The 14,835-nt window shown below is 39.5% G+C and overlaps 1 protein-coding gene across 1 annotated transcript in view; it reads left to right on the top strand.

Annotated features, from left to right (window-relative positions):
• PXYLP1 (2-phosphoxylose phosphatase 1) overlaps positions 1-13,279 on the top strand; it is a 48,082-nt gene extending 34,803 nt beyond the window's left edge. The window contains exons 3-6 of the mRNA XM_066326244.1: positions 389-550; positions 1,457-1,583; positions 9,483-9,622; positions 10,952-13,279. Coding sequence (XP_066182341.1) covers positions 389-550; positions 1,457-1,583; positions 9,483-9,622; positions 10,952-11,883 — 1,361 coding nt within the window. The 3' untranslated portion in view covers positions 11,884-13,279. The remainder of the gene's footprint in view (positions 1-388; positions 551-1,456; positions 1,584-9,482; positions 9,623-10,951) is intronic.
• The last annotated feature ends 1,556 nt before the right edge of the window (positions 13,280-14,835 follow it).

Below are 14,835 nucleotides of genomic sequence, written 5' to 3' on the forward strand. Positions count from 1 at the left end.
CATCGTAACTGTGCTGTGTCTTTTGCTGATGTCCTTCAATGTCAGTTTTTAAGTTATGTTAAAATGGTGAGAGACAGCCGGACCTATTGTGGTGCTTTTTATGTGATTCATGCTAGAGACTGATAGGAAAAGCACTTTCAAGAAGAGTGCAAAACCCAGAGTTGTTCTACATCAGGTCTGTTCCTGAAGTCTTAGCTAAGCATTGACTTAGCCAAAGAGCTCTTCTGGGCTAGTGAATCAGAAAAAAAAAAAAATCACAATAAGGTTGTTGTATACTATTGAGAGACTTCTTTTCGTGAAACCATAGTCTAAATAATGATAAAAGTAATAATCCTATATGTCCCTGAAGTCTCCTGAAGGTGTATGGTGTATGTGTTGTATCTTCCAGTGCATTTAATCCCAGTAAACCCAGTCAGGGAGGATGGGTTGAATCCCAAGAGCCGGAAGAGAATAATGCCGGATTTGCTGACGGAGCCTCCTGCCATAGACCCCGTGTATGAAGCTCATGTTTACTGCAATATTCCCAGCATTGCTGAGCGCAGCATGGAAGGTAGGCTTGGGGAGGGCACACCTCAGGTTGGTTGCTTGTTTTGTTGTGCTGTTATTAAAAATGATAACTCTGTGCATTGTCAGTTCGTTGGTGCTTGGAGAAGGTGGAGCAAATGTCAGCTGGTCACTGAATTATGTTAAGTTGTTCAAAATAGGCTCCTGCTCTTTCCTTCCCTTTGTATCCTGTTTGTTGTCTTGATTTTTGAAAATTGTTCTGTGTCCAGCCAATAGTCAGCTATAGGTCTAAAACTGAAAGGATTGAGAGAGGTATAGGTGTTTGATACTTAAGCTGTAATTCTTGTTACATGTCAGCTGCATTTCAAACAGTTGACTTGGAATTCTTCAAGAAAAATCACACAGAAGCAATTAATTTTGGAATTCCAAGCCATTAGACATGGTCAGCTAGAAGGCTTATTTGCATTCTTTACTCCACAGCAGCTGCAGCAAGTTTGAATGAAATCCTTCATTAGCATATCCAAATAATGGTTATCAAATAAATCACAAACTAATATATCAAGAAGATCCAGATTAGGCATGCTTCAAAATCCATCATGATGGGGACCGGAAGAGAGGCACTATAAAAGTGGAATAGCCTTATTGAGTTGACAGAGTTCAGTGCTTCAGTAATGTTTTGTATGGTTGGTGGACTTCACATGTACTGTGGAGAGTGCTAAGAACCTCAGTATTGTATAACTTGTCTTGCAGTCTGAAGTGAAATCTTTCTTGGGTTGGTAAGTGTAATTTCCTAGAGGTGTTTTCATTCATTGCAATACCAAAACTAACAAAACTGTCAAGCTAATGATACCTCGTTTTTTGGTGTTTTTTTTTTTTTTTAAATTAAAGAAAGTGGATGCAGGTAACATTTTTTTCTCTATCTCTTGTTTTGTTTTCCCTTCCTTCACTTTAGGTCATGCCCCTCATTATTTTAAGCTGGTGTCAGTTCAAGTGCTGATTCGACACGGCGATAGGTATCCTCTGTATGCCATTCCTAAGACAAAGAGACCTGACATCGACTGTATGCTGGTGCCCAGCAGGTAAAATTCTTGGAGTTCATTTTTACTTAGCTCTTTTTTCATTTGAGAATAATTTTTTTCCTCTTCAGGAAACAATTTGTGCAGCCTGAAGTGCACTGTGACTTCTGACCATTGTGTATTGCTATGGTTTAAAGAACCAACCCCTGGATCAGTGGTGCACAGTATTTTCTTTGAAACAAGAAATATTACATGTTACCAGTTCAGACCAAAATAAGTTCTCCATATTTCTTTAAAAAGCAAAGGCTATTAAGTCAGATATTTAGGTTGCCATTCCTCTTAGATAAATTTCTACATTTTGAAAATGTAAGTGCATTGTTTGAGATGATCTCTTCAGCTCAGCACGCTTCCCTTCATCTGAATACAAAAAGCTCTCAGGCAGTTCAGCACTACCATAAGAAAATTGATATTTGTGTTTTATATTATTTTTTTCTTTTACTCTTCAGAAATATAGGCTCTCAGAGTTTTCCCTTAATGATTTGTGTCAAAATTCAGGAAAAAATGGGAGTTGTACATTTAACTATTAAAATACAAGTTAACAGAAAGTGCTAGTGTTTGCTACTTGACAACTACCCCTTTCCTGTAGTTGCCTCTCTCTGTTTAGATCTGTCACAAGTTAGTTATTTGTGTCTAACTGCCACTAAACATCATTTTCCTTTCTGTTTCAGTATAGTACTTTTGTCTAATATCATGTCTTTGTAGGTTGCTGAAAACTGTTTTCACACCTCAATCACTTTGAGCTGCAGATATGATCTGAATTGCTTCTTTGTGGCAGAACCTTCCTTTTTTGTTTAGATTCTAGTCACTGATACAGGTGAATTATAGAGTAAAGCAGTAGAAAAAACCAGTGGTGATGCAATTTGCCAACCTTTGCCATGGCTTGTTTGATTACATGTAAGTACTTTTAAGCAGGATGATGATGATTTTTCAACAGAGGACTTACCAGTCACCCTACTGAATACTTAAAAGAAAAATACCAAGATATGTTGGCAAAACCTCTGGGCAAATCAATCCCTTCATGCTGCTGTCCCCTCAGCAGTGTCAGGTGTGGAGATTTCAATGCCTGAGGGCTGTGTGTTGTGTTCCTGTGTATATTACTCAGGAAAAGAGGCATAGTAGGTACACAAAACAGTGTAGATGGACTACAAATACTTTTTCCAGAATGGCATGGAATCCCCTCTGTCTTTAATTCCACACCAGAAAAGCAAGAACATTATTTCTTTATTCACAGAAGGCTTTACTCCGTTGTGCTGGAAGTGTTAATGTCACACTGAAAGTACATTTCACCTTAGTGCCTGGGAGAGTCATGGAGCAGATCTTCATGGAAAGAATATTTTAGGCAAGTGCAAGACAAAGAGATGATCCAGGACAGCCAGCACAGCTTTACTCAGGGCAAATATGTCTGTTCAGTCTGGCCTTCTATGATGGGGTGACTGAGATGGTGGTCAAAGGAAGACTGACCAGTGTCATCTACTTGGAGTTGTGTAAGGCTCTCAGTGTGGTCCCTCTTGGCATCCCTAACTCCAGACTGGTGACATGTGGATTGGAAGGGTGGACTGTTCAGTGGATGAGGAATTGGCTGAATGGAATCAGAGATGGTCAGTAGCTCTGTGTCCATGGAGGCAGTGATGAGTGGTGGCCCTCAGGGCTCTGGCTCCAGTGCTTTTCAGTATCTTCATTGCTAACATGGACAGTGGAACTGAGTGCACATTCAGCAAGTTTGCAGTGACAAGAAATTTGTGTCCAGCTTGAGAAATGGGTCCATGAGAAACTCAAGAGGGTCAAGCAGTTCAAGAGGTTCACCTGGCTCAGGGCAGTCCCAGGTATGGGTACAGACTGGGAGGAATCACTGGGAATAGCCCTGCAGAGGACTTGGGGGTTCTGGTGGATGAAAAACTGGGCAAGAGGCTGGACTGTTTTTCTGTGTTCACACTACAGCTTCTGTCAAAATGCCTGTTTTGTCAAGCGGTGTCATCCAGGGGTCTGGTCCAACATCCTTCAGAAGTTGTATTTCCTTCAGAGGTACCTAACCCCAGAAGCACTCTGTGCTCACTGCAAACTGAGTGGCTTCCTGAAATGAGATGTGCATTCCTGAGACTGCAGAGAGGAGACCAAATTTCAGTTATCTCTGCCACGGTGGATTGGGAGATACTTTAATAAAAAATTAATTTTTCTAAGAAGATGGAAAATTAGAAGTTTGCTAATAGCTATGATAACATTTTTAATGACCTGCCTATAAGGGGTGAGATTATTTTCAGCATGAAATACTAAGTAGAGAAATATGATCCAGATTTCTGTTAGAGTTCCTAAAGGCTCTGATCTTCTGATCTTTCTTAATATCTGTCATGCTAGAATGTATCTGAGAAAGCTTTGTTGAAAAGATTTTAACTGCAAGTGACAGTGTTAGATGAATAGCTGTGTTTCTCAATATTAGTGTGCCACATGAGATCTCAGTTTCATATTTGTCAGAAAAGCTTTTATGCTGTTTCCACTTCAGTTTCAGGCAAGGAGTACAACATGAAGGCCCTGGAGTCAGAAAAGCTATGCATAAAAGGCAATGAAGTAGTGTGGCTTTGACACAGAATGACCAAGGGCAGCAGCTGAGAGGACACAGTCAGGCTCTGAAGAGGCCGGAGGGGGATACCCATGGCTCTCACTGTGAAGCATTACTGTATAAATGACACATCCCTTACCACTCACAATCACTCAAAGACATTGTCTCCTCAAGAACAAAATTTATGTAAAAGAGCATCTCCTAATTTAGGGCGGCAGAAAGATTAAAGGAGTTGGCTCTGCACCATTCTGTCCAGATGTGTTAAAGCTGACCTTACTGAATAAAGCTAGAATTAAGCCATTGTTTTGAATGGAACATTCATTACTTCAGCATCAGGAAGTTATTTGTTGTGTTTGGCTGTCAGGCTTATATTCCTTTGTGATGTAAATTTAGTGCTTGATTGTAAATGTATTTATATGGGGAGTGTGACAGGGTCTGTAATCACTGCCTTTGAACTGAGGGTTTCTTGGTGCTGTACAGTTGAGTCGAGGTGTCTGATGGAAAGTCTGGCCTGTTTAAGCTTTCTAACATCAGATAAGCAAGCTGCTCTTATGCAGGCTGCTCTTTATTTGACTTGGCATTCAGCTGATGGAATTCATTAATTAAGCAGATTATGCTACAGCCCCATGGACTTCTAATGGATATGCAAAATAGCCTTGAGGTCACGCTTGGGTTTTGTGAAATATGGATTGTGACATGTAAGTGTGGAATGAATATAAGCAAATGGATTAAACGCTTTGGAGATTTCTTCCATTTAAAACTTCAGTTAATATTATTGTTATCATTTTTATTGTTCTGGATGAAAATTTCCAAAGGGAACCAAATAATGCATACTTTCTTCCTCAAGAAAGTTACTTGAATGATGTTATGAAAATCTGTTCATCGTAGTGTTTGCTTATGGGGGAAATAAATTAATCCCACATTTTTTTTTCCTTATGTAGCTCACACAGTGTCAAAAGTAAAAAAAAAAAAAAGTGATGTTTTTTAGCTGAGTTTGTATGTGAGAGAGAAGAGATTTTTTTTGGAAGATGCTAAAATGATTTCAGAGGACTGCTATAATTTGGTAGTAAGCTGGGTTAATTAGCATATACTTGAAGACATTTTGAAAGGTGTTGATGTTAATCATAAGAAGCTTAGTAACAAATACTGAAATTTTAGGTTCAATATGCATATGTTTTGAAACTGCCACAAAAATGAGCTGTGAGGTGGGAGAAGAGACAAGTATCATACTGTGAGCTAAAGGGGGTGTGGATTTGACTTGGAGTGAGGCCAAAGGAGGATCCAGAGCAGAACCAGGTGAAGAAAGGTCTCCTGAGGCCTCTGCTGACTTCAGAGAGTCAGACAGTGGGGAAGTAGATGGAATTACAGAGCCACATGGAGTGGTGGTTTGGGCTGGAAGGGACCTCACAGATCCTCTCATTCCAAGCCTCTGCCAGGGGAGCACTGTGGAGGTTATAAGAATGTACAAGCTGCCAGATCTTTATGAAGAAATAACCCCCGACAATGCTACTACTGCCCTAGGATCTCTTCTGTAGGCTACACTGATCTGTTGTTGGGTTTAGTGGCTCCTTCCATTCATTTCTTTTCTAAAAAGCAAACAGTGTAATCCTTTGATCTCACACCTTTTTTTGCCTACTTGAACTTCACAGAAAACACATGGGTTTTTTTTTGCTTGAAGTTCTAAAATGTTTTTTGCATTTTAAGTAAAGAGAAAGGGACTCACTCTTGTTATAGCTTGCAGGCAGAATCTTGTGTTGTATGAAAACAGAAGAGTCATGTTTGTGTGTCTGAAGCCTGATGGGGTCACGTTTAACTCACTGAGTGATGCATTGAGGGCTCTGCAACTCCATGTGAGAAGCCTGGTCCTCTCAGTTTTACCATACATTTTTGTATCAACTCCTCAAGGAAAAAGGAAATTTTATTGAAGGACGCCAGCTCTGTCTCTGGCAGAAATACATAACAGTTCTCAAATAGTTGTGCAATATTTCTTTCCATCTACACTGGTTGCAGTGTAGCAATGAAAGGTGATATTAAAGCATTTCAAGACCTTTGCAAATAAGATATTTAAATGTTGATTAAGGATTTAAAATGGTGGTCCATTTTAATGCTTATGCATTAAATGAAAACCAGAGTATTCAATCTGGGATCTATTATGTCAGTGTTTAGGTTGTTAATAACAAAAAGATCAGCTGAATTAAGTATTTGAGGGAAAAGAAGCATCCTCTGTTTTACTACAGATAAAATTAATTCTATTGTACACAAATAAAATCATTAAAAGGCAAATTAACTGATTTTAAATAAGGGAACCAAATGTTAAAATTGGGGAGTGTGGTTATTGCTAGTGGGTTTAAATGAAAAGCTATTCCATTTTCTGACAAAATATTTATTATTATTATTATTTATTTACATCTGTCTTTGGTAAATGCGGTAGCTTGCCCTTGTAAGGTCAGGAAAATTACAGAAGGATATCTCTTTAGTTCATTTTTATTTTCTGATCACTCTTATGGAAATAAAATTTTAAGGATAATTCAGTCTTTTCAACTGTACAACTGAGCAATTTCCTTTGCTTCCTGCTCCACCAGCCCCAGCAGCCTCAGCCGTGTTGCCTGGATACTCCATCTCCTGCAGCATCTGTAAATTGGCCAATTCAACAGGAGGATTCATATTCTAAATAAAAGCCAAGTCTTGGGGAGGGGGGCGGATTGCTTTGTCAGCTGGGAGCCCGAGTGCTGCTGCAAATCTTGCTGCCGAGAAAAATAGGTGTTTGTTTGCCCAGTGGTACAGGGGGATCTATTTAAGAAGAAATCAGCTTTGAATTTCTCTTCAGAAAGATGTCCAACAGTCATATTTCATACTGCACTTCTGCAGGCTTATCTTGTGCTCACTTTAAATACAGTGTAATCCAAAGTTAAGTAACTTGCATCTCCATGTCTAATACTATTAATATACTGTATTAATACACTGGAATATAAAATCATCAATTATCGTCTCTTTTGTAATTTTATCTTGAAAGTGAATTTATTTTGCTTGCCATTTTTTCAGAGAAATCGTTTTGCAGAGTACAGATGAATACTTTTCTTTCTTCTTTCCTTTCTTTCTTCCCGCAAGTGATTGCTGGCAGTTTTATCAGCATGGATTTGATTCCATTAGAATTCTTTCAGTCTTTTGTAAGCAAAGCAGCAAAAGAAGCAGAATGGAAAATGCAATTCTTTTCGTTTTCTTTCACATGTATTTGTAGAACTTCTTAATTAAGTGAAAAGAGTTTAAGGAAAATTTTGATTGTCAGTTTATTCATGTGCAGAGTTTTATAAAGTTCAAAATTTAGAAAATTGGTGGTTCAGCCTGCTACCTCTGTAATAAGCTTAAAAGGCCAAATGGCTTAAAAAGCTAATGGGTCTAATTTAATTTTCTCAACTTAATTATTCCATTTTTAGATGTCACTGCTGGGCTGTTAAAATAGTGCAATGTACGAAGTGTTCTGTTGGAAATTTTCATCTGGAGCTGGAGTAAGCTTCTAATGTATGATTGTACAACAGGAAACCTCCAGTGCTTGAGAAACATGAACCAGGCTTTGTTCCTTTCTCTGCTTTGCAAATACTAATCTTCAGTTGCCCTGTTAAAATTACAATATACAGAAGAAGCTGTGGATTTAGAATATCATAAATTGGCTGGTTTTCCTTTAATTTGAAGTTAAAATGAAAAAAATTAGTCTGATTTTTAATCTCATTATGCTTTTTGTCTCATTTAGAATTTTTTCTTACTGGCAGTTGTGGCATAATTTTGACATTTTCCTGCCAGGATTTTTTTTTTTTTCTGAAAAGAAATTAAATACTGGAAAATTCAAGTTTTATGAAATGATATGGGCTGCCTTTCTGTTGACAGACACTGATTCTTATGGCCCCCCCTGTATATGCAGGCTGTGAGCAGAGCTCTGCAAGAGGTCCTCTCATGTATGAGAGTTTCTCAGTTGGCTCTTCTAAGTAAGCCTGGATGTGTTTGTCCCAGTAACTTCAATTCCAGACTCTCATTCCTGCTTCAGTGGTGTTACTGCTCCCTCTGGTGCATCCTGCAGCTCATGTTTCTTTTTAGGACCTGAGGTTTTTCTATCCAAAATAGTTTGTCATTCTAAAAAGTGTAAATCTGAGCAGTAAACACAAATCCCAGGGTTATGTAAGAAATCCCTGACAAAGTTTATTTTATATTTGTTTATTTTATATATTTTTAAGCAACATGAAAATATATTAACTGTATTCAAGCTGAACATCCCATTAAGACAAGAACCATCTGGAGCAGAATTGGGTTGCCAAGCAGTTTCTGATTTAGTTCTCTGCGAAATTGGAGAGGTGACTGTGTAATCTTTGATAACTGCTGACATCTAACAAAGAAATCCCCACTCATGTAATGCATTTCTGCCGTAGGAATGTGATCACAGATTTATTTTCTAAAGGTTCAGATTACCTTTAGGTCACATTGTGACGTTTTTTGTACCTGTAGCTTTCTGCACAGCAGTACCGCAGTGAGCTGAGTCTGTGGTGTATTTGAAATTTTCAATGCAGTGTGGGAGATCTAAGCATTCTTTCACTGACTTGAACTCTGTTTCAGTGAGTTAACTTGGATATTTTAGTGAATATCTCTTCCAGCTGCATTCATTACCTCCGTGGTGGGGGTATCTTACTTGTGTGTGTGTGTGTCCAGCAGTGCTGGCCTCTTTCTTCCTGCATAAAAGTGCAGTACCCCGAACAATGAGTCCAGTTTAATGGGCCACTGCTTTCCAGTCCCACATAATTGAGGCTACACATGCTATTTGATTTGAAGCTGAAGGAAGTAGAATTAAAAGCTGGGATTGTGGTCAGCATTGTACATTACAAAATCTGAGAATTCCTTCAAGATCATCTGCTTAAAGTACTATATTTGAATCCCTTTAGATTGTTACTGCCTTTAGTTGTGCTAGAGGTAATCCTTGAAGAGGTACTTCAGAAACTGGAGAGAGGTTTGGAGGTTTTTTAAGGATTCTTTAATATATTTTCTTTTTCATTTTAATTCATATCAGTATTAGTGACTGAACTCAAAGCAGCCCCCAGGAATTGTTCTAAATTACTTAGTGAAAGGTATCATAATTTTAACGTGGCAAGACATCTGTTTCCCTGTAGTTCTTTGGTTGATAGTAAGTAGTTAGATATCTTTTCCATACTTGCAAAAGTCCTGAGTAAGAGCAGATGTTGTCTCAGTGGGAAATAACCTCACATTGTGAAATTTCTGAGCTGACATACTTGGAATATTTGACTGTCTCGAGCTGCTTTCCCATGCACTTTTGGAAGTTTTCATAGTTTGATTTTCTATCTCTCTAGGAAACCTTCTCATCCTCAGCTTGAAGCCTTCATGAAGCATATGTCCAAAGGGTCTGCAGCCCAAATGGATGGTTCTCTGAGCAGCCTGCCTCACTTCCCCAGTCACTCCCTGTGTGAAATGGGAGAGCTCACACAGACAGGTGAGGTCCCCTAGCAGCTCTGTCTCGTCCTCTGCTCTGTTAAACACAGTCTGCTTGAAAAGGGGTCTTCTGATTCTCTTTATAATAACATAAATTATTTTTTATGGAAGCTTATCATGTTGGTCATATACTAGGCTATGCTGGGATATGGATGAAATATTGGTCTCTCAACTGTAAAAGTGGCAACAGTTGTAGAAACCATGCTTTGTCCCATAGCTTGACAATCCTGTTACACACTGGTCAATCTTGGCAACTCCTTTAACTTCCTTTGTAGCAAGTCAGAGCACCTTTCTTTCATGTTGCTTCACACCTCAGAACTCCTGTTACCCTTGAGACAAACAGCAGTGGTCAGTCTCTCCTGAGGAAGGTCTGGTGCTCTGTTACTGACATGGTTTGATTCAGAGGGACCCTGTGTCCCCTACAAGAGATGCTGGTTTAGCAGACAAACATGATGTCTGTGTCATGGAAATGCTTTATACATCTGGTGCCTGTCAAATACTTGTGTGTGCTCGGATCCCTTTGGAAGGAATCCTTGGCCACTGTCAAATCCTGCAAAATGATAGCTGGAGAAAGCAAGGCAGGACACCACTGAGATTGCACACAACACACGGATTGTGCCACTGAGCTGGCATTTGGGGACTCCTGTGGCTTGTAGCAAGGTTTATAGAGGTGTTCATTCTAGTGCATAAAGGGTTCATGCCTATTGCTTTGCTGCTGTGCAAGAGATTTGGATTCTGCAGAAGAGGTTTTGGCACGTGAGAAGGATACACTTTCCAGCTGGATAAAGGCAGAGCTTTAGCATAAATTATCAAGCAATTTAAATATTCCCTGAAGGAAGATGGAGAAGGAAGTTTGATGCAATAGCTGCACCTCATGATTGTTTTGTGAGTTACACACTAATTTACATTCTGGGTATTTGTGTGCTGACTGCTGGTGGTTTTATTGGCTGCCATAAATTTTCAGGGGCACAGCATTCTCTGCCTGCCTGAGGTACTGCCTTCAAAAACACCTTACTTTTATAGTCATGTTAGACCCATTCAGTCTGTGTCTTAGTCCAAAGAATTAATATTAAACCACTGAGGTTTTAAACAAATTTTATGGAACTAACTTCTTTTCTATAGTTCAGATTAGTTCCTAGAGAAGAATAGCAAGTTTCTCATGTTTCAGACAGTTTTCTTAATAGTCATCATAAATGAAGTTAAATTTTTTAAGTTTATAACCTTTTAACAAATTGTTCATTTATCAGTAAGGCTACTAGCTGTAATTTTTTTTTTCTTGGCAAAACTGCAAAGATTCTAACCATGTGTTGTAATTCCTGTCAAAATTCAGGGGTTGTACAACATTTGCGAAATGGACAGCTGCTGCGAGAAATTTATATCAACAAGCACAAACTGCTCCCTGGTGACTGGACAGCCAAGCAGCTCTACCTGGAGACCACAGGGAAAAGCCGAACCCTGCAGAGCGCCTTGGCGCTGCTCTACACCTTTTTGCCCGATTTTGACTGGAAGAAAATTAACATGAGGCACCAGTGGAGCACCATTTTCTGCTCGGGAAGCTGCGACTGTCCCATGAGAAACCACTACCTGGAAGAGGAGCAGCGCAGGCAGTACAGCCTACGGGTGAAAAACAGCGATTTGGAGAGGATATATGTGGATATGGCAAAGATTGTGGGCATTCCCACCAGGCAGCTGAGAGCTTCTAACCCAATAGATTCTCTCTTGTGCTATTTCTGTCATAATGTCTCGTTTCCGTGTACCAAAGCTGGCTGCATTGGTATGGAACACTTCAAAGTAATCAAGAGACACCAGTTGGAGGATGAGAGAGAAAGGCAGGAAAAGAAACTTTACTTCTTGTATGCCCTATTGGCTACTCATCCTCTCCTCAACCAGACTGTCAATCGGCTGCAGCGTATTGCAGAAGGCAAGAAGGAAGAAGTGTTTGTTCTCTACTCTGCACATGACGTCACCTTGTCACCTGTTCTTAGTGCCTTGGGCATTACAGAGGCCAGATTTCCCAGATTTGCTGCCAGATTAGTTTTTGAGCTGTGGCAGGATGGGAAGAGGCCCAAAGAACACTTTATCCGCATCCTGTACAATGGTGCTGATGTCACATTCCAGACCTCGTTTTGCAAGGATCATTATAAACGTTCCAGCAAGCCAATGTGCCCACTAGAAAAATTTGTCAACTTTGTCAAGAGGGATATGTTCTTAATTTTTAACAGTACGAGCTACTATGATGCATGTCATAGGAAAGCACTGTAGAGAAAGGAGGAGGAAAGGAGGCAGTGTTAACTTATGTTGGTGATCTGTTTTCTGGTAGAGGCACAGTTCAGTTTTCTTACTTCTTGTATTTTTCTGTGTAAGTACAGAGGGGTAATGCTTGAAACATTCTTCAAATAGTTTTATTTTCATTCAGGCTGCAGATGGCCTTCAGTAGAAGAACAAATGCCAAGGGTTATGTGTATGTGGAGGCTCACAAATGCTGTTAACTGTTGTGATAAACCATGTGGGTGAATGTAACCTGGCCCTTGCTTGATAGAGAGAGCACAGACTTTGTGTTTCTCTGTCCAGAGCAATACTTGGATAGCATAAGTTTAAAGCCAAAACTACTTTTTTTTTCCCACCACCATCTCAGTCATTTTAAGCAGTTCATGTCAGGGTCACGATGAATTCCAGGTGTCTGCATTAAAGCATTTGTAAGGAATTTTTGAATTTCTTTACTCAGAGGAAGCCTTATAATATTATGAGGCAGGTCCTTAAAGCAAAGTGCATGTATGTATGTGTGAATACTTCCCTTAAGCATGTACAAATGAGTGTGTGCCTTTTGCACCTCACAGACCTAGAAACCCTTTGCTATTGTTGCCAGTGCCAGAGAAGGGTGTACTGAAAAAGGGATACAAAACTCTAATCTTTGATCGCACTTTCAGCACTTTGAATAGGTCAAACACAGTCTAGAAACATGTAAAGGCCTTGTGACGTTAAAATAGATAGCAAACACTAACAGTACCACTAAACCTGAGTGGGAAATTAGGGCTAGAAATCAGTCTCATGGTGAAGTGTTGGGCTCTTTCCCATTGTGAACACGTTCAAGCTGTTGTGCTATGGAACAAATCAGTATTTTAGGAATTTGCTATGGTGACTGCTTGAGACAGCTTGACTAAATACTGAGAAAACTTTGTAGTTGAGTTAGTATTTTTATGGACTAGGAAGCTCTTATTTTGTAAGACCAGACTTGTACATATTGTACTGTGTATATTTATAACGCAGTAGATCTTTCTTACTTGTTTAGTTTGTAAAGACTTGTGGAAGTCACTTTTTAGACTTTTTTTCCCTTGATCAGGATGTTTAGACTTAAGAATGAACTGTCTGTTATGAGTAATTTGGACAATGAGTAGATATGAAAACTTCAGACTACTTTCATCTTTGTAGGAGTAGTAAATTGAGAACCATTTCTTAATAGAATTCCTAGAAATTTTATAATGATGGGGTTTTTTTAACCTCTAGAAATAAATTAGTCTGTGAGTTGTGATTCAATGGTGCTAGTTTGTCAAAGAAAACATAACTCAGCATAAGTTCTCTGACTCTTGGCATTCCACTCTCTCTGTTTTCAATGCTGCATTTGAACACTTTAAATAAAATTCTGGGGTCTCTTTGTGTATTTGTGTGTTATGTTCGTTGTGACTACCATAGCTGTTTGCAGGAACAAGGTGGATATTGTTAAGCTGCGTGTTGCGTTTTTAACTTCTGTATTTAATCTGTCCTGAGCCCCAGTCTGGGCAGGAGCAACTAAACCTTTTATGGATACTGAACTAGAAATCCTGATAGAATATTTGGGACTTTTGTACCACATTGGAGTGGTAACCTTTCTGTGTAAGAGACTGGATCTGCTTGTCATCATCCCTGCTTGTGTCCTGGAGGGTAAACAGGAAGAGAGAATCTGAAAGGTGAGCTGACTGTAGAAATTAGCTGACGGGGGCCTTTTGCCCAATATAAGTACCAAAGGTATAGACCCCATAACTTTTCCTTTATGTTGAAGTGGAACCTCCTGTGTTTCTGTCCCCACTGCCTCTTCTGTCACTGGGCAACACTGTAAACATCTCTTATAACTCCCTTCTGGTATTTATACCCATTGATGAGATTTCCTTGAGCCTTCTCTTCTCTGGGCTAGGCAGACCCAGCTGTAGCCTCGTGTCAGGTGCTCCAGACCCTTGATCATCTTTGCTGTCGATGGAGACTCTCCAGGATCTCCATCTCTTGTCCTGGTGTGATAAAGAGCACTGATAGCTGTTTCAGCCAAAACTGCCTCCACTGTGGTCAGGGCAGTGACAAGAAACCTGGATTGGGAAATTTAAGGAAATCTGGAACTAAATTTCAGTTACAGATTCAGGTTGTTAGTACCTGCTCACCTGCATGTTTGAGAGTCACGGGTGGACAAAAACCAAGCCTTTAATGTAAAAATAATTTTTTTAAAAGGGCAAAAACTACTTAGTTTTCTGTGTATGCACAGTTCATTAAGATACATAATCTCTTCTAAGCTACACATGCAGAGGATCTGCAGCAATGAAAGAATTGATCCATCTCCAGTGCCACCAGAAGTGCTAAAGGAAAGAGCTGCAAGGCTGAGGTCATTCTCATAAACCTTGCTTGGACCTGGCTGTGGAGATAAAGTGATAAGCAAACTGCATTATTGAAGTCGATTAATCATTACCTTTTGAAGTTTGACCTAATTTATGATTCAATTTGTACTTTGAAGTGGATTTATGTTTGGATTAAGGTAACAAATGTAACTACCTGAACAATGAAAAGAGGAATCACTAGGAATTTATTTATTGATAATAAATAAATGGAATTTATGGAATTGATAAATAGCCTTTCTGTAGGGGTGCGCTGATGAATTAGCTGTACTAACTGGGAAACATTGACTTGAGTAGCTGCACAGTTTAATCAAGTGGTAAAGCAGGACTAAAAGCTGCTGGTTTAAGGAATGCTGCTTGAGATCTTGCTCTTGGCTTGAAACCGATGTAGGAGTGGGCTGTTTTTGTTGTGTGCTAAACACGGTATTCAGAAAGTGATGTTTAAACATGTTGAGTACTTGTACTGTGAATGAAATCTGTGCAGTGCTTCCTCATCCAGTGCAGCTCATTTTCCAGCGCAGTGCTGATGGCCCGTCTCTCCCCGCCCACTCTTCGCTTCTGTTTGTTCCATTTCTAGGAA

This window comes from Sylvia atricapilla, chromosome 10 (genome assembly GCF_009819655.1).
Source record: "Sylvia atricapilla isolate bSylAtr1 chromosome 10, bSylAtr1.pri, whole genome shotgun sequence".
In the NCBI taxonomy this organism is placed as follows: Eukaryota; Metazoa; Chordata; class Aves; order Passeriformes; family Sylviidae; genus Sylvia; species Sylvia atricapilla.